The following is a 27,729-nucleotide window of genomic DNA, read 5'->3' as shown; positions in this document are numbered from 1 at the left end:
AAATTTTTTCACCAGTCATCAGGGGTAAATCAGGAAGTGCTCACAGTGGGACAGCTTAGACACCCAACATCTTTTAGTAGGAAACATTTCTATAAATTTGTCATAGTTGGAGATCGAATCACGGGTGTCTGGATGACAACTAGATGTCCTATCGTTACACCATAGTCTCAAGGACATGTATGAGTTCATTCTGATAAACTCAATTAACCCTGAATGACCATTTTGATCCCATAAAATTTTCTCAATAGTCATGATAAATTAAAAAATATTCCTATTTCATAAAATTAAATCAAATGAGTATCCCATCGTATATTTTACTTTTAAAATATTTGCAACGCCTGTGTCTAATTGTAATATAATTTTTTTTCTCTAATAAAAAATAAATATATAAATATTATTATATTAAAATATTCTTTTTAAATTATCTTAATTTTATTAAAATTATTTTAATTTGATAAATTATTTTAAAATTTTTGTAAAAGCCGGTTGTTGTAATACCGTAACAATTAATAATTGATATAAAAAATTAAATAATTTAATCAATTGTAATAATTAATTAATTATTATTATAATAATATTAAAAATAAGAATATTTTCGAAATAAAATAATACTCATTCGACTAGTAGTAAATGTGCGATGATGTTTTATGCTTCTCGTTGGGCCATCAGGCACGATCGTACATCACGTGCGTTGCACCTCTCCGCATAAAATGGACGGGACTCAGAAACCTCGTCCTCCTCTTTACAGTATACCAATTGTTAATAAGGACATTTTTCATAATGCTCTTAGAATTTTGAAAATGTCTTTAAATTTTAAATAATATTGAAACCTTAAACCTTACCCTCATTAATATCCTAATATTTTGTTTAATTTGATGTAAAATTGTCTTTGAGTGATTTAAGTGATAATTTAGAACGGTAAAATCGATATTTTAGGGGAATTTTAATGCCACTTAGTAAATATTAGGAGTACTTTTGGCATTATCAAACTTTAGAGGTCGTTTAAGATAGATTGTTAAATTTTAGGGGTGGAAAAGATAAAAAGATATGAGGACGAAGAAATAGAAACGACGTGAACCCACTCTTCTTACCTCTCCCCTTCCGCCAACCCATTTCCACTTCTCCTCCCTGCCTTTATGGAAACGGCCGCCGCCGGTTCCGCCACCACCGGCCTTTGCCACTCCGACTATGTCGAATCGTCCCCACGCTCCCTCTCCGGAGGCTGCTGGGAGGAACCCGCGTTGCCTCCGGCCAGTTCCGCCGGCGCCCGCCTCCGCTTGATGTGCAGCTACGGCGGCCGCATCGTCCCCCGGCCGAGCGATAAGTCCCTATGCTACGTCGGAGGAGAGACCCGCATGGTGGTCGTCGATCGCCACTCTACTCTCGCTGACGTTTCCGGCAAGCTCTCTCGGAACCTCCTTGGCGGTCGTTCCTTCTCCCTCAAGTACCAGCTCCCCAACGAGGACCTCGACTCGCTGATCTCAGTCGCTACGGATGAGGACCTCGACAACATGGCGGAGGAGTACGAGCGAATCGTGGCCGCTTCCTCCGCTGGCGTTGGGGGCGGGGCCACCGGCTCCTCCCGCCTCCGGTTGTTCCTCTTTCCATCCAAGGCGGAGATGTCGCCCGCGTCTTCGATTGGGTCTCTCCTCGACGATTCCAAATCGGATCTTTGGTTCGTCGACGCCCTTAATAGCGCTATGGGCGGGATGGGGATCGACGGAGTCCCTCGCCGCCTGTCCTCCGACTCTGCCTCCGTCAATTGCCTCCTTGGCCTCGAGGACCTCTCCTCCGTTCACTCTCACAGCGGTGCCCTAATATCCGGCAGTGCGGGAGGGGGTCAATTAGATCGGCCCGAGCCGCTCGTCATCCAGCGCCGCCCGGAATCTTCCGGCAAGCTTGCCCGCCAAACCCAGGACGTTCACTCCATCCCGGACACGGCCATGCTCGATACTAATTCCTCCTTCGGATCTGCATCTTCCTCTCCTTCTCCCTCCAATCTTCCGCCCATCCGCACCGGCTTCGAGGACAATTTTTCCCACACGATTCATTCCGCCGCACCGGCCTCATCCACCGGTGGCCACGACGATTGTAAGGAGCCAGCGTTCCCTCACTATCTCCGCCCCCCTCCAACTGTTCCCCTCTCCGCATCTTCCGTCGCCACCACGACCGTCTCCCCTATCGAAAACCCTATCCGAAATTTCTCCTACGATGACGAAAAGTATGATCTGGGTGTCATCCCCAATCTCTCTCAGCAATCCCTGAAGCCAAATCTGAACGAAGCACCCATCCCTGTTCCCGGATCGAGGTATCGTTTTCCCCTTTTGGTTACTGATAAGAACAAAAGTTGCAATTTTGGTTCGTTCTTAGAGTAAAAAGCTACTCGATCTCTGTCTCCAGGATGCTGCTGTTTTCGGATGCCACGATTGATCAAAAACGCGACCTGCCTGTTTCCTCGGATCCCAGCTACCACGTTCCGTTTCCGGCGACTAGCATCGCCGGTTACCAATTTCCCCAAGTGCAACCGCAGCAATTCCAGCAGCCACAGCTCCATCCGCAGTTCCATCAACAGCAGCCACAGTACGTTTCGGTGAATCCCCACTACATGCCCCATCCCGCCGCCGGCAACGTCATCCCCGCTTCATCCTACTACCCGATCGCAGCCTCCCACGCAATACAGCAATCGCCGCAAACCCCCCACCCATACGACCCCCAAATTCCCATGTACTTCTACCCCGTTCAGCCGGCCGCGACGTACAATTTGGCGGATCCAAATTCGACGCAAACCCAGGCGAAACCTGCAGTGCCCACCCACTCGTTCGCCGGCGCCGGGTACCACGTGCTTCAGCCCCATAATCTTTCTCAGCCACCCGCGACGATGCTTAACTACGGCTATGAATTCGGGGGCGGCGTCGATCATTCCCACCAGCAGCTATACTACTCTCAGGCAACCTCATCCCCGGCGTTAGCTCCTCAGGGTCAGCCGGCGAGCTCTGTTGTGGCCGTTTCAGGTGCTGCAATGGCGCCTACCGACGCCAAGGCAAACAGAGCATCATGAATCTAACCACTTCCAGTTATGCGATTACATGTTCCATTCAGTGTTCAGCGTTCTTAGTTACTCCGCCTGTTCTTATAGGAATAAGTGTCTTTGCTCTTAGATCACAAACTCATGTTGTTTCGCCACTCGTTTATCTTTCAGTAAACTTTCAGAGATTTCGATGCACACGAAGTCTCTGCTCAAATTCTGTGATCTAGTTCAGATTTTGAATTTACGAGAAGACGATCACTCTGCAAAAAGAAAGAACAGCAATGGCTCGAGGCCCCAGACTGGGCCGCTGTAGGGTGATTCAGGAAGAAGCAAACCAGACAGTGGAAGTATCAACTGAGCGGCTACCTCACTCGGTCAAGTAATGAATTCATCAGCAAGATAACGAACTCCCGGCGAGCGGTCATCCCGCTCGACCCAGCAATGAACGACACATGGACAGGGGACTCCCAGCCGAGCGGCTATTCCGTTCGGACGAGGAACAGACAGCAGGATATCCTTCAACATTCTTTTGGGAGTGAGTGTCGTCGACGGGCGACGTGGTCAAATAGGGGATCGTATGACAGAAGTTTCCACTGTCACTTCAGAGATATGCTCGGTCCGTTAAGGTACTATGTCAGAAATACTTTACTGACATGTCTCTTCAGGGAAAACTTGGGATTGCGTGCTTGCTTTAATAAGCATGCACATACGCTATAGGAGCCCTATATAAAGTGGGGTCCAGGCATCGTCGGAGGTATGCTTTTCTCGCGATCTCTACAGTTACGCTACAGTTTCCTTTGCTTCTTGTTTCGTCGGAGACTGACTTGAGCGTCGGAGGATCATCGTCGGGAATCCCTTCCCTGGCTCGACACTGACGCTGCTTGTGTAGCAGGTGGGAGCAAACTCCTTCAGAGGTCAACCGGAGCGTCATGTCCCCAGCATCCACCTCCTTGACTTTCGGACAGGATCATATTTGGCGCCGTCTGTGGGAACGCCACCTGAATTCGAGCCAAGGAAATGGAAGACGCTGGACGGCTAACCACCGTGACGCTCACACAAGAAGAGTTGGAGATACTCGTGTAAGTGCGAGCAGCAAAAATGATGGAGCAGCAACAACAACAGGCGATAGCCGATCGGCCTGGATTGCAACTTGTGACCTCGGCAACCGATAGGCGAGCAGGGCAAGAAGACCGAGCGGAGCAACTCTCCGTATGGGGGCAGAACCGAAGGCCAACCGACACCCTAGGGGAAGCGTCGCCTATACCGATCCCCTTCCACCGGGATTTGTTCCAAACCCCCTTGCAGATAGCCCAAGCGCATCAGGAGCGGGGATCATCTTCTGACGAGGTGTCCGTTCAGGACGCGCGGAAAGGAAAAGCGCCCCGAAGCGCCGCATCCCCCGAATGGATCAACAGACAGTTCTCAGAGGAGATCTTACAAGACTATCTGCCTCGACTTTACACCCTGTTGACGATCGAGACATACAATGGGACGACCGACCCAGATGATCATCTGGATCGGGTCGACAATGAGGCTACGCTACACCAGTACACGAACGGAGTAAAATGTAGAGTCTTTTTCACGACTCTCTCTGGATCGGCACGGCGCTGGTTCAGAAGACTGCCGGACGACTCGATACGAAGTTTCAAAGACTTCCGAGCCGTCTTCCAGCACCACTTCACCAGCAGCCGACGCTACCAGAAGACAAGCGTCAGCCTCTTCGCCCTGAAACAAGGGCCCAAGGAAGCGCTCCGAGCATACATCCAACGCTTCAACCAGGTGACCATGGATATCCCCTCGGTCTCATCCGAGACCATGATGAATGCATTCACCGAGGGGCTCGTCGAAGAGGGCTTCTTCCGATCACTCATCAAGAAGCCGCACCGGGACTTCGACCACATGCTGAAAAAGGCTAATGAGTACATCAATGTGGAAGAAGTCCAGGCGGCTAGAAGAAAGGAGGCGTCGATCGAGCATTCAGTGCCGACCGAACGTCGACCGACTAGCATCCATATGTCGTCTAAAGGACCGAGGGCCGAAGGATCATGACTGCATCAAGAAACCATAACACACGCCGTGCAGCACGTAGCATTTGGTCAACCCAAGGCGTCCAAGGGCAAGGTATGGACGCCTATGTTTTGTTCGTTTCACCAGTCGGCAATGCACAACACACGGGATTGCTGGAGACTGACGCCAATCGTCAACCGACCGACCCCCAGGGGGTATCATCGTCGCTCTCCATCTCCTGATCGACGAGATCGCCGTCGAAAAGAGAGAAGAGAGCCCGAGCGCCACCACCATTAGCGGAGGGAGGAAACCGATCCCTCCAGAATCCCGTCCGAATGGAATAGACCATCCGTCCGGGAAGAGGAGAACAGAAATAATGCTTCCGGGGAGAGATAGGCATGATTGCCGGAGGCTCGACCGGCGGAGACTCTAACCAGGCTAGGAAATCGTATGCCCATTAGTTGGAGATCCATGCCGTCAAATGTAGCAAGGAGAAGATTGAAGGGCCTAAGATCAGTTTCGGCCCCAGCGATCTAGAGGGGGTCGAAATCCCTCACGATGATGCTTTGATCATCCGAGCGGTGATTGCCAATTACACCATTCACCGGGCCTTCGTTGACACGGGGAGTTCGGTGAACATCGTTTTTAAGAAGGCGTTCGATCAGCTGCAGATCGATCGCGGCGAACTGCTGCCCATGACGACCCCCCTCTACGGGTTCATGGGCAATAAAGTCTTGTTGATCGGCCATGCAAGACTGACCATCTCGCTGGGAGAGGAATCGTTGAGGAGGACCAGGACCACCAACTTCATAGTTGTGGACGCACCATCAGCCTACAACATCATTTTGGGCCGACCGACCCTCAACGAATTCCGTGCGGCAATGTCCACTTACTATCAGAAGATAAAGTTCATAGTACATGACCAGGTGGGCGAGGTCAAGGGTGATCAACTAGCCGCTCGGCGATGTTACGTGGAGATGGTTAAGGCCGAGGCCAAAGCAGCGCGGAAGGCTCCACGGCTAGAGGAAAACGCTGTTATCGAGAAACCTCCCACCTTGATATTGTTGGATTTTTCGGGCCGTAAAAACCACTTTTTGCGTTGCGAAAACCCCGAAAGTCCCATTCCACGGATCCGTGCGAAGATTAAAATTTCGTAAAACTTCAAGTATGAGTTTTCTAACCTAAATCTACACTAGATCTACAAAAGAAAAGAGGTTACCCTTGATGCGAAGCCCTTCGCGTAATCCCGCTCGTCCAAGGTTCGCCGGATCTCGAGAGTATCAAAGTAGATACTCCTCTATGTGTATCCACACAAGCAAGAGATGGAGAGACCAAACAAAAGGTGTGCTAGCACCCTTTTAGGGTTCAACCACGGGAGGAGAGGGAGAGAAGAGAAGAGCTTGAGGAAGAAGATAACTTGAATGAAAAATCAATTCAAGCTTGTAACTCCACAAAAGTGGCCGACCACATTGAAAAGAAGGCTTTTAAACCTCCATGGGACACACATGAGGTCCCATGTGCTAGCCTTGATGATGTGGCACATCATTATTGGGCCACTTAATGACAACTCACCAATGAGGTGGCAAATGGTTAAGTCAAACTTGACCCTTCATCTTCCTCTCAAGTCAAGTCAAACTTGACCACTTCTCTCACATGGTTGATCAAATCTAACCATTGGTTCAAGTCAATTTTAATTTAATGAATCTCTATTCATTGAATTAAATTAATTAAATGAGTCTAAGTCCAAATTAGACTCACTTAACACATTAACTAAATTGAGTCCAACTCAATTAGCTCAATTTGATTCATCACATGAACCTAATCCTTTAGGTTCATCAAATGAACCTAATCTCCATCTAATTGCCCTTTGTGTGTGACCCTATAGGTTCTTGTAATGTTGGCAATGCTCCTGAACCCATTTAGAATCATAAGTAATGAGCGGTATCTAGCAACACATCATTACTACCCAAGTTACAAGAATGTTGAGATCCAACATTACCTTGTGACTACTAATTGTGACTCCTCACAATATATGACATTGTCCTTCTATCCTAGACATTTAGATTGATCAATATGAGGCATAGACTGTGTCATCCTCTAAACAATCTAAATCTTGAACTCCAAGTAGACTCACTCAATCAAATGAACTCAATATCTCATATTGACTCATTTGGGCATGACCATGCACTTAGTGGTCTCACTCTATCAAGAATATCGATGTCACTCCCGTCATATAGGAGGGATAGATCTCATCTACATCACTCACATCTCTCTGCATAATTTGTTACATACCCAGTAATCGCCTTTATAGTCCACCCAGTTACGGGTGACGTTTGACGAAGCCAAAGTACGTAACTCCTTATGTAGGGAACCATGATGATTTTAGGTCCAAGGACTAATAGTCATACTAATAGCCACATGAGAAAATATATGACACTCATATAACAATCCATGATACTTTCTCATGGCGGATTATTCAGTATACATTCTCCAATGCATACCCATGTGTCAACTTGATATCTCCATATTCATGACTTATGAGATCAAGTCATCGAGTTGACCTACATGCTAGTCTCGTCGCATTAACATTGTCCCTGAATGTTAATACTTGACTAGGAATGATTAAGAGTAGTGTTCCCTATATCATCTCACTATCGATTCAACCAATCGATTAATATAGGTAAGAACCTTCTACTTAGGGACGCTATTATACTTAGTTATTTGGCACCAATACAAGTAAGTATAATAACCAAAACAAATACCTTTATTTATATACAAGAATATGATACAACGAGTCCATACAACAATCATCAACTAATTGGCTCTAGGGCTCTAACTAACAATCTCCCACTAGCACTAGTGGCAATCAGTGTAGGCTCTAAGGCCTAATGACCTAGTGTGACCATCATGCTTTCTCTGTACCAAAGCCTTGATCAAGGGATCTGCGATGTTAGCCTCTGTGGGTACTCTGCAAATCTTCATATCTCCTCTCTCGATAATCTCTCGAATGAGATGGAAGCGCCGTAATATGTGTTTGGTCCGCTGTTGTGAGCGAGGTTTCTTAGCCTGCGCAATTGCTCCATTGTTGTCACAATAGAGCTCAATAGGGGCAGCGATGCTAGGAACCACCCCAAGTTTGGTGATGAACTTACGGATCCAAACTGTCTCCTTTGCTGCTTCTGATGCAGCAATATACTCGGCCTCTGTTGTAGAATCAGCGACTGTGTCATGCTTCGAACTCTTCCAGCTCACAGCACCACCATTTATGCAAAACACGAACCCTGACTGCAATCGATAATCATCCTGATCAGTTTGGAAGCTGACATCACTGTAACCCTTTACAGCTAGCTCATCATCGCCTCCATATATCAAGAAATATTCTTTAGTCCTTCTCAAGTACTTAAGAATATTCTTTACTGCTATCTAGTGATTGTCACCTAGATCTGACTGGTATCATCTCGTCATGCTCAAAGCATACGAGACATCAGGACGAGTACATAGCATGGCGTATATGATAGATCTTATGGCTGAGGCATAAGGGATCTGATCCATGCAGTCTCTCTCCTCTCTCGAAGAGGGACCTTGAGTCTTCGAAAGACTCACGCCATGTGACATCGGCTGAAATCCCTTCTTGGAGTTCTGTATGGAAAATCGTAGGAGTACCTTGTCAATGTATGTACTCTGACTTAGGCCAAGCAATCTCTTAGATCTATCTCTATAGATCTGTATGCCTAAATGCGGGATGCTTCACTTAAGTCCTTCATTGAGAAACAAGTCCCTAGCCAAGTCTTGACAGACTACAGCAAAGGGATGTCTTTCCCAATGAGTAGTATGTCATCCACATACAATATAAGGAAGACAACTGTGTTCCCTATAATCTTCTTGTAGACACAAGGTTCATCTTCATTCTTGATGAAACCAAACTGTTTGATTGCATCATTGAATCAAAGATTCCAGCTCTGAGAAGCTTGTTTTAGTCTATAAATGGACCTATGCAGCTTGCATACTCTACCAGTATGCTGTGGATCTACAAAACCCTCAGGTTGTGTCATGTACACATCCTCGAGCAGGTTTCCATTTAGAAACGCGATTTTTACATCCATCTGCCAGATCTCATAATCGTGGTACGCTGCAATAGCAAGCATGATCCGAATGGACTTAAACATCGCTACTGGAGAAAATGTTTCTTCATAGTCAATACTATGAATTTGCTTGAAACCTTTAGCTACCAAGCGACCCTTATAAATAAGTCCATCCATGTCAGTCTTTATCTTAAAGACCCACTTACACTCAATGAGTTTGACCTCTTCAGGTGGATCAACCAAAGTCCATACTTGGTTAGTGTACATGGATTCCATCTCGGATCTCATGGCCTCTAGCCATTTCTCGGAATCTGGTCTCATCACAGCTTCCTGATAGGAGGTAGGCTCATTCTCAATGAGCACAACGTCATCATGATCAGACAAAAGAAATGAATATCTCTCAGGCTGACGACGTACCCTATCAGATCTGCGAAGAGGTAGGTCTACTTGAACTGGTTGTGGTTCCTCAACTCCTTGTGGAACAACATCATCCATAACACTTTGTGGTTCCAGTTCAACTTCCATCGATGCTTCAGTGCTATTGTCCATATCTTGAACTTCTTCAAGATCGAACGTACTCCCACTAGTTTTTCTAGAAACAAAGTCCCTTTCTAGAAATACCCCAGTCTTAGCCACAACTATCTTGTGTTGACTGGGAATGTAGAAGTAATATTCCTTCATTTCCTTAGGATATCCAATGAAATAGCACTTGTTGGATTTGAGTCCCAATTTGTTCGAGACTTGACGTCTAACATAAGTCTCACAACCCCAAATCCTCATAAAAGACACCTGGACATCTCTCCTAGTCCATATCCTATATGGTGTCTTTATTACAGCCTTAGATGGAACTCGGTTGAGAATGAAGGCTGCTGTGTCTAGAGCATAGCCCCAAAGATATATAGGAAGATCTGTGTGACTCATCATAGATCGTACCATATCTAATAAGGTATGATTTCTCCTTTCGGATACACCATTCCACTGTGGTGTTCCAGGAGGAGTGAGTTGAGATAGAATCCCACACTTAGCTAGATAGTCACGAAACTCATGGCTAAGGTATTCACCACCTTGATCTGATCGAAGTATCTTAATACTTTTGCCAAGCTGGTTTTGTACTTCATTCTTGAATTCTTTGAACTTTTCAAAGGATTCTGACTTATGTGTCATCAGGTACACATAACCATATCTACTGAAGTCGTCAGTAAATGTAATGAAGTATCTATAACCACCTCTAGCAGTGACATTGAAAGGGCCACATACATCACTATGTATAAGACCTAACAAGTCAGTCGCTCTCTCACTGTGTCCACTAAAGGGAGTCTTGGTCATCTTTCCTAGAAGGCATGACTCGCATGTCTCATATGATTCAAAATCAAATGAGTCCAGTAAACCATCTTTATGGAGCTGGGATAAGCGTTTGTCATTTATATGACCTAAGCGATAGTGCCAAAGATAGGTTTGGTTCATGTCATTTGACTTGAACCTCTTGGTACTTATGTTATAGATAGGGTTCTCAAGGTCTAAAATATAGAGTCTGTTCATCAGAGGTGCACTACAATAGAACACATCATTTAAATAAACTGAACAACATTTGTTCTTTATTATAAATGAAAAACCTTTCTTGTCCAAACAAGAAACTGAAATTATGTTCTTAGTTAAAGCAGGCACATAACAACATTCATCTAATTCTAATACAAGCCCAGAAGGCAGAGATAGATGATAAGTTCCTACAACAACAGCAGCAACCCGTGCTCCATTGCCTACGCGTAGGTCCACCTCACCCTTCGTCAATGCCCTGCTATTTCTCAGCGCCTGCACATTAGTACAAATGTGAGAAGCACATCCGGTATCTAATACCCATGATAAATAAATATATAGATTGACTTCTATAACATAGATACCTGAAGTGGAAGTCTCACTTCTCTTCTTCTTAAGATCTTCCAGGTACACTTTGCAGTTCCTCTTCCAGTGCCCGGTCTGACCGCAGTGGAAGCAGGTAGCATCCTTGACGACCCCTCCTTTGGGTTTCAGTGCCTTGTCTTTGCCCTTGGCTTGGAACTTTCCCTTACCTTTAGACTTGCCCTTGCCTTTGCCCTTTTGCACCATCAAAATGGAGTTGGGCTTAACCTTCTTAAGGTTGAGCTCAGCAGTTCTTAACATGCTAAGCAGCTCAGGCAGTGGCTTGTCAATTTCGTTCATGTTATAATTTAGAATGAATTGACTATAGCTATCTGACAAGGATTGCAAGATCAGTTCAGTGGCCAGCTCTTGGCCAAGTGGGAATCTCAACCTCTGTAGGTTTTCTATGTACCCAATCATTTTGAGTATATATGAGCCTACGGGAGTCCCATCTTGCATCTTGCACTGAAACAGTGCCTTAGAGATCTCGAATCTCTCGTGCCTCGCTTGTCCTTGATATAGTTGACGAAGATGTTCAACCATATCATAAGCGCCCATCAACTCGTGTTGCTTCTGAAGCTCAGAGTTCATGGTCACGAGCATAAGACATGACACATCTAATGCGTCATCTTGATGCTTTTTGTAAGCATCACAGTCAGCTCGCATGGCAGTGGTAGGAGGTGCCTCCGGAATGAGCTGCTCCAGAACGTACAGTTTACGTTCTTGTGTGAGAACGATTCTCAGCTTCCTGTACCAGTCCAGGAAATTTGCTCTGTTGAGCTTGTCCTTCTCAAGGACGGAACGTAGGGAGAAAGAGTTCGTATTTGACGTCATAGTTATCTACAATAGAAAAATGCAGAAAAATAAATAAATATCATATTCTATTAATCATTTAATTAGGCATTTTAATTAAATGATGCTCCTACTGAATTCTATAATTCATGTGGGACAAGATCCACATCATACTACGCCTTGAGTTAGCTTTGGCTAAATCGCCCAAGACTTAGTATGATCGGTAGGTAACTAATTACCAATTATATCTCTATGCAACTCTTGTTTATAGGATCAAGATCCGCATTTATATTAAAACTCGAGTTAGCTTTGGCTAATACGCCCAAGAGTTAATATAAACGTGATTTTGACCTATATACCAACCATTGGAAAATGCCTATAGTTAAACTCGATCCAATTGAGTTAACTAGTTACTCAATCTAATTGAGTTGTACTCACCCATGCGTTGATAGGCGGGACCAAGATTGTCCCTCCGCACCCTACCAAGATAGTATGCGTTGCTTTGCTTTGGTAGATTCAACAACAACATGCGATCGAGGTAGTGATGGGTATCACGGCATGGTAGGCATTTCGAGTTGACGCGATTGAGATCTAATCTAATCGACGATGCGTATCATATACTCGATTTAGATCTAATCTAATCGTGAGGGCGCATCATGTTCGCGATTTAGATCTAATCTAATCGTCAAGGCGCTAATTAATTATTATTCTAGCATGCATCAGATATACACACACACAAGCAATTAATTAAATATTTTGTGATTAGTCATGGCCCTACTACGATCTTCTCAAGCCAATGAGAAGATCGAATGGTCAACCTAAGGTCAACAGCTTCTCAAGCTCCTTCATTGATCACCTTGTGTTGCTCGCGCCCTCCTCGTAACTCCGTCTCGAGTGGATCTTCCACCGCTCCAATTTGTACATTACAAAGGTGAAACTCGAGTTACATTCGAGTCTAAACTATTTACAACAGGAATATAAAAATAGGAAAGGCACGACGCGCAGGTCGTGTATCATATACAACACGCACATCACAGAAAATGGCACGCAGGCCATAATATGAATTACAACACAAATTTCCAATCTAATTGGGTCTTTTGGGCCATGACCATCACAAAATAATACATAATTCTAAATTATGTAATTTCTATAAATTTCTGTAATTTTTCTTACAATTTTTACAATTTTCGGGCGCAATCGCGGAACGAATCCCCTTGCGGGGTCAGGGGCAGCACCCCTACCCGCGATATAACCATCGCGAGTGTTCCTAAGCGATCCTACAACACCTTAGTCCACTGTCCCAAAACGATTTGGGGCGAAACCTTGCCGTATCATAAATATTTTCTCGGTAGTCGAAGCCTACAAGTGTCTAAACACTTGTGCTTCGCTTCTACGAGAAAAATACCCATAAAAATACCAAAAATCATAAATTCACAGAAAGTTACAGATCTGTAATTTTCATAAACATATAAATTAAAACTCATACTCACTTCGCACGTGGCTCTGATACTATTCTTGGGTTTTTCGGGCCACAAAAACCGCTTTTTGCGTTGCGAAAACCCCGAAAGTCCCATGCCACGGATCCGTGCGAAGATTAAAATTTCATAAAACTTCGAGTATGAGTTTTCTAACCTAGATCTACACTAGATATACAAAAGAAAAGAGGTTACCCTTGATGCGAAGCCCTTCGCGTAATCCCGCTCGTCCAAAGTTCGCTGGATCTCGAGAGTATCAAAGTAGATACTCCTCTATGTGTATCCACACAAGCAAGAGATGGAGAGACCAAACAAAAGGTGTGCTAGCACCCTTTTAGGGTTCGGCCAAGGGAGGAGAGGGAGAGAAGAGAAGAGCTTGAGGAATCAATTCAAGCTTGTAACTCCACAAAAGTGGCCGGCCACATTGAAAAGAAGGCTTTTAAACCTCCATGGGATACCAAGAGTCACAACTCTTGGTCTCCCTCATGAGGTGGCACACACATGTGCTAGCCTTGATGATGTGGCACATCATTATTGACCCACTTAATCCCAACTCACCAATGAGGTGGCAAATGGTCAAGTCAAACTTGACTCTTCATCTTCCTCTCAAGTCAAGTCAAACTTGACCACTTCTCTCCCATGATTGATCAAATCTAACCATTGGTTCAAGTCAATTTTAATTTAATGAATCTCTATTCATTGAATTAAATTAATTAAATGAGTCTAAGTCCAAATTAGACTCACTTAACACATGAACCAAATTGAGTTCAACTCAATTAGCTCAATTTGGATTACTCTTAATCCAATTTGATTCATCACATGAACCTAATCTCCATCTAATTGCCCTTTGTGTGTGATCCTATAGGTTCTTGTAACGTTGGCAATGCTCCTGAACCCATTTAGAATCATAAGTAATGAGCGGTATCTAACAACACATCATTACTACCCAAGTTACAAGAATGTTGAGATCCAACATTACCTTGTGACTACTAATTGTGACTCCTCACAATATATGACATTGTCCTTCTATCCTAGACATCTAGATTGATCAATATGAGGCATAGACCGTGTCATCTTCTAATCAATCTAAATCTTGAACTCCAAGTAGACTCACTCAATCAAATGAGCTCAATATCTCATATTGACTCATTTGGGCATGACCATGCACTTAGTGGTCTCACTCTATCAAAAATATCGATGTCACTCCCGTCATATAGGAGGGATAGATCTCATCTACATCACTCACATCCCTTCGCATAATTTGTTACATACCCAGTAATCGCCTTTATAGTCCACCCAGTTACGGGTGACGTTTGACGAAGCCAAAGTACGTAACTCCTTATGTAGGGAACCATGATGATTTTAGGTCCAAGGACTAATAGTCATACTAATAGCCACATGAGAAAATATATGACACTCATATAACAATCCATGATACTTTCTCATGGCGGGTCATTCAGTATACATTCTCCAATGCATACCCATGTGTAAATTTGATATCTCTATATCTATGACTTGTGAGATCAAGTCATCGAGTTGACCTACATGCTAGTCTCGTCGCATTAACATTGTCCCTGAATGTTAATACTTGACTAGGAATGATTAAGAGTAGTGTTCCCTATATCATCTCACTATCGATTCAGCCAATCGATTGATATAGGTAAGAACTTTCTACTCAGAGATGCTATTATACTTAGTTATTTGGCACTAATACAAGTAAGTATAATAACCAAAACAAATGCCTTTATTTATATACAAGAATATGATACAACGAGTCCATACAACAATCATCAAATAATTGACTCTAGGGCTCTAACTAACAGATATATGAAGAAAAGGAAGAGGTACATATCCACCCAAGCCGGTTGAAAGCCACGACTTTCGTGGCTGTCGACCTGGAGGAGAAGCAGAAGGCGGAATTGATCCTCTGCCTCAAGATAAATCATGACGTGTTCGCATGGTTGACACATGAACTGCCTGGCATCTCCCCGAGCGTGGCCCAGGACGAGTTGCATGTCAGACCGGATGCTTAGCCGGTCAAGTAAAGGAAAAGGGATTTCAGCGCCGAACAAAATGTGATCATCCGGGCGGAAATAGAAAAGCTGTTGGAGGTCGGCTACACCAGAGAAGTCCAATTCCCGAGCTGGCTCGCCAATGTGGTGCTAGTTTCCAAGCCAGGCAACAAATGGCAGGTTTGCATCGACTTCCGTGACTTAAACAAGGCATGCCCGAAGGATTTATATCCGCTGCCTAGGATAGATCAACTGGTGGACTCGACGGTAGGTTGCGAGAGAGGACTATGAGAAGGTCAGCTTCATCACGACCGACGGAACATACTGCTACAACGTCATGCCGTTCGGACTGAAGAACGCTAGAGCCACCTACCAAAGGCTAATGAATAAGGTGTTCCGACAACAGATCGATGGAAATATGGAGGTATACGTCGATGACATACTCATCAAATCCCTCCGAGCGGCTAACCTGTGCGTAGATATCAACGAAACTTACCGGACGTTGAGAGCCTATGGGATAAAGTTGAACCCGAGCAAGTGTCTGTCCAGCGCAAAAAGTGGTCGCTTCCTAGTATACATCGTCACCAAGCGGGGCATCAAAGCCAACCCTAGCAAGGTCCACGCTTTATAGAACATGCCTCCGCATCGGAATTTGAAGGAAGCTCAGAGGCTGACCGGTCGGATTATGACATTATCCCGATTCATATCCAAATCATTCGATCAGAGCTTGCCATTTTTTAAGATTCTGCGTCAAGCCACAAAATTCCAATGGGACGCCGAATGTGACCAAGCGCTGGAGGAGCTGAAGGCATATCTGAGCTCGCTACCCATGTTAGCCAAGCCAGTCGCAGGTGAGCCGCTTTGGATATATCTGTCATCCAACGAACATACCGTTGGATCGGCCTTGGTCAGGCTGAACAACCAGGATCAATAACCTGTATATTTTCTGAGTCATATATTGAAAGATGCTGAACCCCCCTACACCGATTTCGAAAAGTTGGCCTATGCACGGGTACTCGCAACACGGAGGCTCCACCCGTACTTCCTGGCGCACTCAATCATAGTAATGACTAACAACGCTCTGGGAAGAGTCAAAGTCAAGGTGATCAATGCCCCCTATCACTGGTCGGGCGGGCGAGTGGTCCGCCCGACCGAGATATAAAAGGCCCGATCCGACATCATCACTAGCTTGACCACCAGCTGAGCTATGACGCTCAAGACAGAAATGAACGCCAAGTGTCTATAGAAGCAGGCTGAGCGATCGTATATGTAGAAGCAGGCCGAGTGGCTACCCCGCTCAATCTTACATCAATGTTCAGATCAGCGGAGTAGAGTCATGGCGGAGCAAACCACACGTGGACAACACTACTACAGCCGAGCAAACCACACGTGGACAACACTACTACAGCCGATGTCATAGCTCGGCCTACATGCTGAGGTCACATCCGGTTTCGTGCCGCCGCTTCCAACTCCGTGCCACCACTTCTGGCTCCATGCCACGTCCAGCTCCGCTTCGTCAGATCCACCTCTTCATCCGACTAGGAGTCATCTACTCTTCCGGATCACGACCACTCGAGCAGCGTCGCATCCAAGGGCGTCCCCCTGGGTCAGGGTACGGTCTTTATTTATGTTCTATGTGTATTTCGTTATTATACATATTAGTCTGTTACTTATATATTCGTTGGATCTGTCTCGAACCTCGGGGTACCAGATACTGGGGCAATCCGGCTGCTAGCTGCAGGTAGCGTTGACCAGAGGACTTCTGACGACTTAGTTAACATAGAAGTCATCTCAGCATATCCCCCTCCGGGACGTCACGATTCGATCAATATTTCATCCACCCCACCCGGTGATCCATTTGACTCAGATTCCAGACAGGATCAAGTATCTTCTAAAACTTGTAGAAACTTTCAACTAACTTTTACAACATGTAAAAGCTAAGAGATGGTACTTGTAGAAACTTTCAACTAACTTTTACAACATGTAAAAGCTAAGAGATAGTTACTACATGTTGTAAAATCTATGTGCTAGCTTTTATAGGTTTGATCATGATTAAATTATATTCATTTAAAATGTAATAAATTTTATTAAGTTTATATGCTTGTTTTGCTAGTTAAAATATTATTTTAGCCAAATTATTACTAAAAAAATAAAATCAAAATAATATAAAATCATCATTATAAAAGATATCAACTAACTTCTATATGTCATAAAAGTGGTAATTAATTTCTATACGATCGATCATGATAATATAATTAATATCTATTTGAAATGTAATGAATGTCATAAAGTCATTCGGACGAGGAATAGACAGCAGGATATCCTTCAACATTCTTTTGGGAGTGAGTGCCGCCGACGGGCGGCGTGGTCAGACAGGGGATCGTATGGCGGAAGCTTCCACTATCACTTCAGAGATATGCTCGGTCTGTTAAGGTATTATGTCAGAGATACTTTACTGACATGTCTTTTCAAGGAAAGCTTGGGATTGCGTGCTTGCTTTAAAAAGCGTGCACACACGCTACAGGAGCCCTATATAAAGTGGGGTTCATGTATCGTCGGAGGTATGTTTTTCTCGCGATCTCTATTTCCTTTGCTTCTTGCTACGCCGGAGATTGACTTGAACGTCGGAGGACCATCACCGGAGATCCCTTTCCTGACTCGACACTGAAGTTGCTTGTGTTACAGGCGAGAGCAAAATCTCTCGAAGATCAACAAAAATATCACGTCTCAACATTCATCTTTTTGACTTTTGAACCGGATCAATTCAGCGGCGGATTCATCTTTCATAGTTGAATACGAAGATTTCGTGGAAAGAAATTTAAAAAGATATCCCAAATTTAAGAAAAACCAAAAGAACATCCCATCGGGATGGGATGTTTCATGCAATACTTCTCATTCAACTGTAATAATTATCAATTTACCGGGTAACTTGTATAATTACAAGTAGAAGTTATTTTGTAATTAGTTGCTATAATTGCTTTAAAGTTTTAAAATTATTTTTATTCATTTAAAATAATTTTAATAGAGTTTAAATAACTTTAACCAGATTGATAAAGAGTATTTTAATAAATAAAATTCAGAATTTAGAATTCGAACTTGTAAGATTTATAGTCGGTACGATTGTAAAATAACTATCAATATTTGTTATAACATGTAAAATCTTAGTTTTATAATATAAAAAAATAATTATTTCATTTTAATCAAAATTATGATATAAATTATTATTATATTTAAGAACTTAATTAAAATTATTTAAACATCATCAAAATAATTTTAAATTAATCAAAAATATTTTTAAAATATTATAATTAAATTTTAAATTTTAAATCTTAAATCATAAACTTTAAATAATATTATATCAAAATACTTTTTAACCATTTAATCAAAATTATTTGAATTTAATCAAATCATTTTAAATGGGTTAAAATCACTTAAAAATAATTATAATAACTACTAAGTACCTGCTATAAAATATTTATAAATACTAAATAACTACTGCAATAATATTATATTACTTATTACATATTATAACAATTATTGAGTATCTTTGATATATATTATTATAGTAGTTAGTTATAATTACTAGCATAACAGTGAAAATAAAAATATTCTTAGGTAAAATATGACTTCCTTTTAATTTTTTTAATATTTTTTTTAAAAAATGTCATTTACATAATTTGAGTTAAGGAGATAAATAAACCAAACATTCATGAATAAGTTTGGTGTTCGGTTTAGTAAGAATTTATTTATATTCGTTAAAAATACACAAGATTAATTAAATAAACAAGTTTGAACGACTCGTTAAACTAAACAAACAAGCTTGAATACATACGCATTCAACTGTTAACATTCATAAATAATGTTCATGAACCATATTAATATTAATAAAACTCTTTTCAATATAATAAAATATAATAAAATAAAATAAACAAATAAATTTGAATTATCAAAACTCCATAACCAATTAAACAACTAAAAATTTTAAACAATCAAATAAACTTGAATTAAGAGTTTGATAATATCTAAACGAACCAAGTTTAAGTCAAGTTCGAACCAAGGTCAAGTCAAACTCGAATCAAGCTCAAGACAAGTTTGAATTGAGAGTTCGATAGCATCTAAACGAATAAAACTCAGACCAAGTTTCAACAAGCTTAAGTTCATAAAAAATAAACCAAGTTTAAACAATTATTTCAAAAACTTGATTCATTTTAAGCTTGACTCAGTTCGGCTTAGTTACCTTATCAAATAAATTTGAACACTTAGCTCGGCTCAGTTCGGTTCGTTTACCGTCCTAATTTGAGTCCCAATTTGATTTTTTGCAGATTTTGTGCTGGTCTAGTTTCACTGCGAACGACTTTCGTTTAGCAGTATGGACAACTGTGGATCACAAGCATTCGCTGTAATATACAAACCGAGCTCTGACGATTAAAACTGATACTATAAGTACAATAAAGATGAACAAATATAAATAAAATTTTTGTTAGTATTATTGAAAGGTGAGATCATCTAGACAGTACTGACTTGAAAAATGAGTGCTTGTTTTTTTTTTCCCGGGCTATAGTACAGTGATCCCATCTATATAATGTATTTATAGAATTTTGTTTTTTGAATGGACACGTAACCACGACACCCACGTAGAGAAATTTAGCAATGCCCTTTGTGAAGGCTTGTTATTTCCTTTCATGTTGTTTCTGCCTTTGAAAAGAAAAAGAAAACAGATGAATGATGTTTCTCAAGCATTTGAAATAATTATAATATTTATTAGTAGCATCAAAAAGACGAAGGTAGAATAAATAATGTATAAAATTAAAAATTAGCGTCCTTTTTAAAAAAAAAAAATTAAATAGGCACTCCTCTCGTAATTTTATCCTAAAAATATCTTTAAATTCAATGCTATTGTAAAAATTAATTAATATCTTTAAATTCAATGCTATTGTAAAAATTAATTAATATTGATATGGATATGATTTAGGAGAAGGAATTAAAAAAAAGATAGAGAGATAATTTAGTTAAATCACTGTGTAAGATTTTAAGAGGAAGGGGGCACTCTTCGGCTGCCACTCCTCTCCATCTCCTCCTTGCGACATCGTCACCGGATAAGACTCGATGCCGCCCGCTTAACGTCGCCATCAGGGATGCTTCTCCCTCCCGTAGACGCTGACGACCGCTGGGCTCATTTCTAGTGTCATCTCCTCTCTATCTTTCTCGCGTCCAGGTTTCCTCCAACAATTGCCAGCCTCGCAGCTGACCCCGCGCCTCTGAGGACCGCCACCAGAAAGCACGCCGCTACCCTCCTCCTCCGTTCTCTCTCCCGTTCGAGGAACTCCGCTACCTCACATGCCACCCCCTTCTTCCTCACGATGCCGCCGCCTCCATCTACTTTCGCTGTTGCCGACGACAGCTGCCTCCCCTCCCACGTGAGCGTCACCGTGGACCTCCCCGCTTCGACCGACGGCCATCCTTCACCGGCCTATGGTGCTGCCACCCTCCTACGGTCGCCGCTGGCCCTCTCCAACATCCAGGGTGTAGCCTTTCGCTGGCCAGTCCTTTGCCACCATCGCCAAGCAGCGTCGTCCCCTTCTACCGTGCCATTGGTCTCCAGCAAGTTGCTGTCGTCTCCCTCTCCCTTAGCGCACTAGCACCCACATCCACTTCCAGCGACCGCCACCTTCCGAGCCGCCGGTAGCCAAGCGCTGCCTCCATCTCCCTCTTTTCCGACGTCCACAGCCACCCATTGGCGATCTCCTCCAGAATGCTATAGCCTCACCTCTCTTGCCGCCTCATCGCAGGCCACCTCCAGGTCGTCCGCCATGCTGTGCGCCTTCGAGGTTGATTGACCCTCCGAGCCCTTGCTGCCAGTGGGCTCTGATTTGATTGTGCTCCGTCTTTGCTATGTTCCGGTCTTTGTGCCGTCCTACCTGTGTGTTAGATTCTGGGTTGTGTGTCATATCTCAGTCTGCGTGTCGATATCATATTTCGACCTTTGTCCCGTCGTTGAATCCCGGCCTATGTGCCGATGTCTCATCCCGGCCTGCGTGCCGATGTCATAGCCCGGTTTGTGTGCTGATGTCTTATCCCGGCCTGCGTGCCGATGTTATAGCCCGGCCTATGTGCCGATGTCTTATCCCGGCCTGCGTGCCAATGTCATAGCCCAGCTTGCGTGCCGATGTCATAGCTCGACCTACATGCCGAGGTCGCATCCGGTTTCGTGCCGCCGCTTCCGACTCCGTGCCACCACTTCTGGCTCCATGCCACGTCCAGTTCTGCTTCGTCAGATCTAGCTCTTCATCCGACTAGGAGTCATTTGCTTTTCTGGGTCACGACCACTCGAGCAGCGTCGCATCCAAGGGCGTCCCCCTGGGTCAAGGTACGGTCTTTATTCATGTTCTATGCGCATTTCGTTATTATACATATTAGTCTGTTACTTATATATTCGTTGGATCTGTCTCGAACCTCGGGGTACCAGATACTGGGACAATCCGGTCGCTAGCTGCAGGTAGCGTTGACCAGAGGACTTCTGACGACTTGGTTAACATAGAAGTCATCTCAGCATATCCCCCTCCGGGACGTCGCAATTCGATCAACATTTCATCCACCCCACCTGGTGATCCATTTGACTCAGATTCCAGACAGGATCAAGTATCTTCTAAAACTTGTAGAAACTTTCAACTAACTTTTACAACATGTAAAAGCTAAGAGATAGTTATTACATGTTGTAAAATCTATGTGCTAGCTTTTATAGGTTTGATCATGATTAAATTATATTCATTTAAAATGTAATAAATTTTATTAAGTTTATATGCTTGTTTTACTAGTTAAAATATTATTTTAGCCAAATTATTACTCAAAAAAATAAAATCAAAATAATATAAAATTATATAATAAGATATCAACTAACTTCTACATGTCATAAAAGTGACAATTAGTTTCTAAAATGTAATGAATGTCATAAAGTCATTATTTATTTTACTTGTTAAAATGTTATTTAAATTAGATTATAACTTAAAGAATTAAAATCAAAATATATAAAATCACTGTATAGAAACTAACAATTAATTAGTTCTATAATTGTAAAAACTAATTGCTAGTTTTTACACAGCTGAATAACTTTTACCCATAAATAATAATGTGAGCTAATACATATTTAAGTTCAGAAATTTGGAACCGTAGGCATGAAAACTTCATCATCCATGAACACTGAAGCATGAAGGACAAAAATGGTCTGAGTTTCAAACATTAAACGACGTATATGAAGTCATTAGAATCACAGTGATTTATGTTAAACTACGCTGTATTTTTTTTTTCTTTTACTACTTTATTTGCGGGTAAAATAAATGCTTTAACTTACGACTTTCTGTATTTTCCTTCGTTCTCCAAAATTTCCAAAATCTTGAACGTCTGGTTGATTAAAATCGAAGCTCCTTTTTTTTTTCTCTCATATATATCATCTACTCTTCCAATTAGGGGCGTAAATGAATCAAACCGTTCGTGATCCTATTCGAAGCTCGATTCGATAAAATCTCATTTGAACTTGTTTAATGAGGCTCGTTAAGATTATCAAACCAAGCTCAAGCTTCGTAATATTCGGCTCGTTAGCTTGTGAACACGTTCGTTAAACTCATTAAGTAATTTTTAAATAAAAAAATAATAGTTTTGATATTGAATTTATAAATTTTACACTCTACTTATGAAAAATATAGATAAATATATTAAATTTATTTATTAAAATAAAATTATAAAATTTAATAATAATATTATAATTTTCTCTAAATATATAATTTAGTTTTTAATGAATATTTAAACTTATAATTTATATTTATTAAACTCGTTTAGGCTCGATAAAAATTTGAATAAGCTCGTGAGCCATAAATATATTTGTTAAATAGCTCGACTCGATTATAAACAAGCCAAGCTCAAATATTACTCTATTGGATTACACCCCTACTTCCAATGATCTCTGCTTATGCTAAACAATATTCATTGATAATCCTTGGCTGCTACAACAAACATTCCACGCACTGGAAGAGCACGTCCCACGCATCCCTCGGGGCAGCAGAGCAGGTAGATTCTCTGCGCCGCCACTGCGTTGTTTATTGTCAACTTGTTGGTCTACTGCCTCTTCGTGGTGTCCGATGGCCAATCTGTGACGAAAGATTTGGCGAAATCTATCGATTCCTACCGTTCAGTATAATCCTTCACCAGACTCGCCAGTTGTCGTTGCAGGCGTGTCGAACGGAGCTCTGGTCTTCATGGTAGATTCTCAGCGGATTCACCACATTCGATCTTATCCCCTCTGACGTCACCGCCGGCCCGCCGCCTCAAGGGGCGCACCAGCCGCCCCTCTCAAAGCGACGCGCCCGTGTTGTGAAATCTCGTAACTGACTCCTCGTCCTGGATTTCTTTACCTTCCTCCTCCTCCTGATCTCTCTGTCTCTCAAACCGTCTTCCTCGTCGATTTGATGAGCAAAACGAAGCAAAGCAGGGTAATTCTTTCGTTAATCTCTCTCGTAATCTTTGCGATCGCCCTATGGTCAACCAAGCCATGGACTACGTTCGCGCGCTCGAGGAGGAACGCAGGAAGATTCAGGTGTTCCAGAGAGAGTTGCCTCTTTGCATGAAACTCGTCACTCGAGGTGATTTTTTTTTTACGTGACAGATCGAGTATCCAGTACTGTCGTATGGCTTTCCCGTCTAATTTGTAGTACTGATTTGGTCTACAGCCATCGAAAGATTGAGGCAGCAGATGGATGATAGGCCGGTGCTGGAATTCATTCCGTTGAAGCTGAGCTCGTCGTCTTCGCCGGAAGATAGATTAAGAGATTCTCATATGAGCACGCCGGCAGCGGCGGCGACCAGATTTTCTGAGAAGCTGGATTGGCTTAAATCGGTTCAGATATGGAATCAGAGTGCGGAAACGGAGGCGGCGGTGAGAATATATATGTGTGTGTTTCTTGATTAATTTTGTGATCGTTGTAATTGTTAACTGTGATTAATTGTTGATTAGCTTCTTCTTCCTCCTCCTCCTGTGAAGCCGATAGCAGTCAGTGGTAATGGAGGAGACGCATTTCATCCTTTTGCAACAGAAAATAAAATTGCCGCACCGGCAGGCTCAAATGCTAGCAAGGGAGACGCCTGTGGCGGTGAAGACAAGAAGGAAGGTCAGCTTCAGGCTCACAGGAAGACAAGGAGGAGTTGGTCGCCGGAGCTCCACCGCCGGTTTCTCCACGCCCTCGAGCAGCTCGGAGGCTCTCACGGTATATATGCAGTCTTCATAAAAATCCATTCTTTGATTCATATTGATCTTTCGCATGAATTCATAATTATCATTGAAAATAAAAAGAAGAGTTTCATGATCGATTACGCTTCAGTTGCGACTCCAAAGCAGATCAAGGAGCTGATGAAGGTGGATGGCCTCACCAACGATGAAGTTAAGAGCCATTTACAGGTATCTTTAGTCATACTCACGCAAGATATCTGATTCAGGCTGCTTTAGGATGATTGAATGAACTACAGTTAAAAAAAAAAATTCCAGAATTGTGTATTTGATTTGAGATTTTGATTGCAGAAATATCGACTATACAACCGGAGGCGAAGCCCTGAAGATAAAAGAACTGAAAACATCCATCATGTTCAACAGTTTGTGTTAATTAGTGGCATGTGTGTTCAACCTCAGGAATCCACGGCAGCACCTCCTGCTGTTTGCACCTCTGGGGCTGCACTTGCATCAGACTTGAGATTCAAGCAGCAGAAGCAGAGTAAGACACAATCAAGAGGAAATGATGATGATGGTGCATCCAACTCTTCCTCTTCACAGACAACAACAGTCTCACCTCCTTAACGGAGACCTCATTCTCCTAGCCATGGAATAAAATAGACAGTGAAGGTTGCTGAGCAACTGTTTATTTGATATATATATATATATATATATATATATATATATATATATATATATATATATATTCTTTCTGAGCTGTTAACTAGTATTTGAAGCTCCCTTCCGTGAAAACGGAGAGGGAGATGGAGGCACAATGACATCTAACAAAGATTTGCAAAGAATGTTAAGCTGAAGTTACAATGTGACATACATTGTATGAAGGCTGACTGAGTTTCTCTATGGAGTGTGATGCAGTGATAAAAAGTGACCCACTAAGTGTGGGTCAAAAGACAGAGATAACACTCGATGTGAAGGTCAGAGTTAAGGACGTCAATGCTAGAAAACCAACGGACTCACCAAAGGGGGAGTCGAGCGGATTTCTCCTGCAGTGGCCGATCGGGCATGAACTACCCGACCGGCAAAGGACTGGTCCAAACAGAACACCCGTACAACCAAGATCATCAGGCGCTCATCATGGAGCAGAGGAATGTTGGGACGACCAGAGCGTTAATCCGGCCGGATGGAAACAAGCTACCAAGTTGAGTCACCGCAGGGAAGAGCAGCCAAGTTCGTCCGTGCGGGGGAGTTCCCAGCCGAGCGACTATCCCGCTCGGCCGAGCAGAGAGATCATTGATGTATCTCTTAATATCTTTTTGGGAGATAGTGCCGTTGACATAAGGCATGATCAACAGACGGATCGTACGACGGAAGCTTCTATTATCTTGTCAGGGAAATACATACTCTGTTAAGATATAGTGTCAGAGACATTTTCTTGACAGATCCTTTCATAAGACAAATTGGAGAATATGCATATACCTCGAGGAGTGTGCACATTGTCCGCTGGAGTACTATATAAAGGGGGTCTATGCACCGGCAGAGGTATGCATTATTCACTATTCACGAAAATATGTACATATGTATAGAATCTGATTTGGGAGATAAAGTCTCCCAAATCGAAAGTTAAATCACACAAGGTAGCTAGGAGTTTATCCTCTACAGTTGAGGTAAACTCCTTGATCACAGTTAAGTATTCTTACAAAAGCATGCAAACTGCCACACCATCATGCATCACATGCCCACTATTTGCCCGTCGTGAACGAGCATGGTCATGCATCATGTTTCCAAAACATCATCATTCCCAGTTTGCTTCACTGCCCGCCCAACACATTAGCCTAACTTCTCGGCCTATCGTTCAACTCGATAGTTCAGTCAGGCACCGATCCACCATCTCTTCCTGGTCAGTTTTATTGCCATTTATCATAATGGCCTATCATTTGGACTGGTCAGTCTTCCCATCTAGTCATACAAACCATCTAGCCGATCAACCTCCTTCGTCCATACTCCATCGTCCGACCTGCTCCATCAGCTTTATCTCTTGGCCGAATATTAGTAGTCCGGATATCCTAATCAACCATTTATTCCCTAATCTGCCATTTATGCCCTGGTCAGCCATGCTTGTCCCGGTCGACTAAATGTCCTGATCGGCTACATGTCAAGGTTTGTCTTTTATGTCTCGCCCGGGTATTAGTTGCCTGACTTGTTACACTGCACATACACAATCATATCTCGGTCAGCCATACACGCTCAATCGGTTATTTATGTCCTGGTCGGTCCTTCAATTTGCAAGTGCTAAAGACTATGGAGGTTTCAGGTCCACAAATTTATAGACATGTATTTGGACCTTCCAAAATAACAAATCCACATCCGGCGTAATGTCTTGGTACCGACACCTATTCCTGGCTTCCTACACATAGTATATTGAGCTGAAGATGCCTAGATGTCGGGCCTTCATCTTCCGGTCACCACCCTTGTAATGCCTTCCAAAAATCTGATGCAACTCCTCAAAGGATTTGAAGTTGTGCTTGATTTTCAACCATCGCTTCATCTTGCACAAAAGTTCACAAGTCACCAGGCATTCAAAGAAACCATGATGATTTGATTCCTCTTGTTATCGGCACATGACACACTCCTTACTTGGTTCATACTCCATTCTATCCTTGGTTCTTAGATTTCCATTTGTTAACATCCATAAAATGAATCGATGTTTTGGCAAAATCTCCGGTCTCCATACCATCGAGTACCAAGCTACCTCCGAAGCCCTTGGCATGAAGAATTGATAAACATTTGCAACCCCTTTTGTTTCACCAACAAACCAATCCATCATTGTCATGTTTGCACTTCCTTCTCCATTAGAAGCTCTTAGAATCTTGTTACGGATTTCTATGAGTCTCTTGATCAAAGGAGAGTACGAAGCTTTATTTTTCCACGCTAAAAAATCTGTACCTTTCATATAATGATGATGTACCCACTTAATCCATAGAGAATCTGTTTTGGACTTGATATCCCCTAAGATTTTACTCAACAATGCCTCATTTCGTGCAAGAAGATCCCTAAGGCCATATCCTCTGTCTTACTTTGATAAACAAATCTTTGACCAAGATATAGGAGGGTATTTTGAGGACCATACAAACATTCGGTAAATGGCTTTTATCTTATCTATGACTCCACTAGGTATTGGAAGCATTGAAAGCCAAAAATATTCTATACCTTGGAGAACCGTACC

General features: G+C 42.7%; 2 protein-coding genes across 3 annotated transcripts; both read left to right on the top strand.

The window, feature by feature from the left end:
- Positions 1-1,075: 1,075 nt before the first annotated feature.
- LOC121975370 lies at positions 1,076-3,245 on the top strand. The gene is made up of 2 exons (XM_042526979.1): positions 1,076-2,308; positions 2,401-3,245. Exons 1-2 carry the CDS (start codon positions 1,137-1,139, stop codon positions 3,056-3,058), a joined length of 1,830 nt encoding a protein of 609 aa, XP_042382913.1. The 5' UTR covers positions 1,076-1,136; the 3' UTR covers positions 3,059-3,245.
- A 20,068-nt stretch (positions 3,246-23,313) lies between these two features.
- LOC121977667 (transcription factor NIGT1-like) lies at positions 23,314-26,766 on the top strand. Of its 2 annotated transcripts, none has more exons than XM_042530123.1 (5): positions 23,314-23,925; positions 24,013-24,218; positions 24,324-24,546; positions 24,661-24,737; positions 24,858-26,766. In XM_042530123.1, exons 1-5 carry the CDS (start codon positions 23,820-23,822, stop codon positions 25,128-25,130), a joined length of 885 nt encoding a protein of 294 aa, XP_042386057.1. In that variant the 5' UTR covers positions 23,314-23,819; the 3' UTR covers positions 25,131-26,766. The 2 variants fall into 2 exon arrangements, with proteins under 2 accessions (XP_042386057.1, XP_042386056.1); XM_042530122.1 differs by having other exon boundaries at positions 23,318-23,925; positions 24,297-24,546; positions 24,858-26,752.
- Positions 26,767-27,729: the final 963 nt, after the last annotated feature.

This window comes from Zingiber officinale, chromosome 4B, assembly GCF_018446385.1.
Source record: "Zingiber officinale cultivar Zhangliang chromosome 4B, Zo_v1.1, whole genome shotgun sequence".
In the NCBI taxonomy this organism is placed as follows: Eukaryota; Viridiplantae; Streptophyta; class Magnoliopsida; order Zingiberales; family Zingiberaceae; genus Zingiber; species Zingiber officinale.
The sequence above is the reverse complement of the archived record's forward strand: the minus strand, read 5'-3'. Positions and strand labels throughout refer to the sequence as shown.

Coding starts and splice junctions, on each gene's coding strand:
- LOC121977667 (XM_042530122.1), top strand. CDS start 23,820: ATGGTCAACCAAGCCATGGACTACGTTCGCGCGCTCGAGGAGGAACGC. Junction 23,926..24,012: donor CATGAAACTCGTCACTCGAG/GTGATTTTTTTT, acceptor TTTGGTCTACAG/CCATCGAAAGATTGAGGCAG. Junction 24,738..24,857: donor AAGTTAAGAGCCATTTACAG/GTATCTTTAGTC, acceptor TTTTGATTGCAG/AAATATCGACTATACAACCG.
- LOC121975370 (XM_042526979.1), top strand. CDS start 1,137: ATGGAAACGGCCGCCGCCGGTTCCGCCACCACCGGCCTTTGCCACTCC. Junction 2,309..2,400: donor ATCCCTGTTCCCGGATCGAG/GTATCGTTTTCC, acceptor CTCTGTCTCCAG/GATGCTGCTGTTTTCGGATG.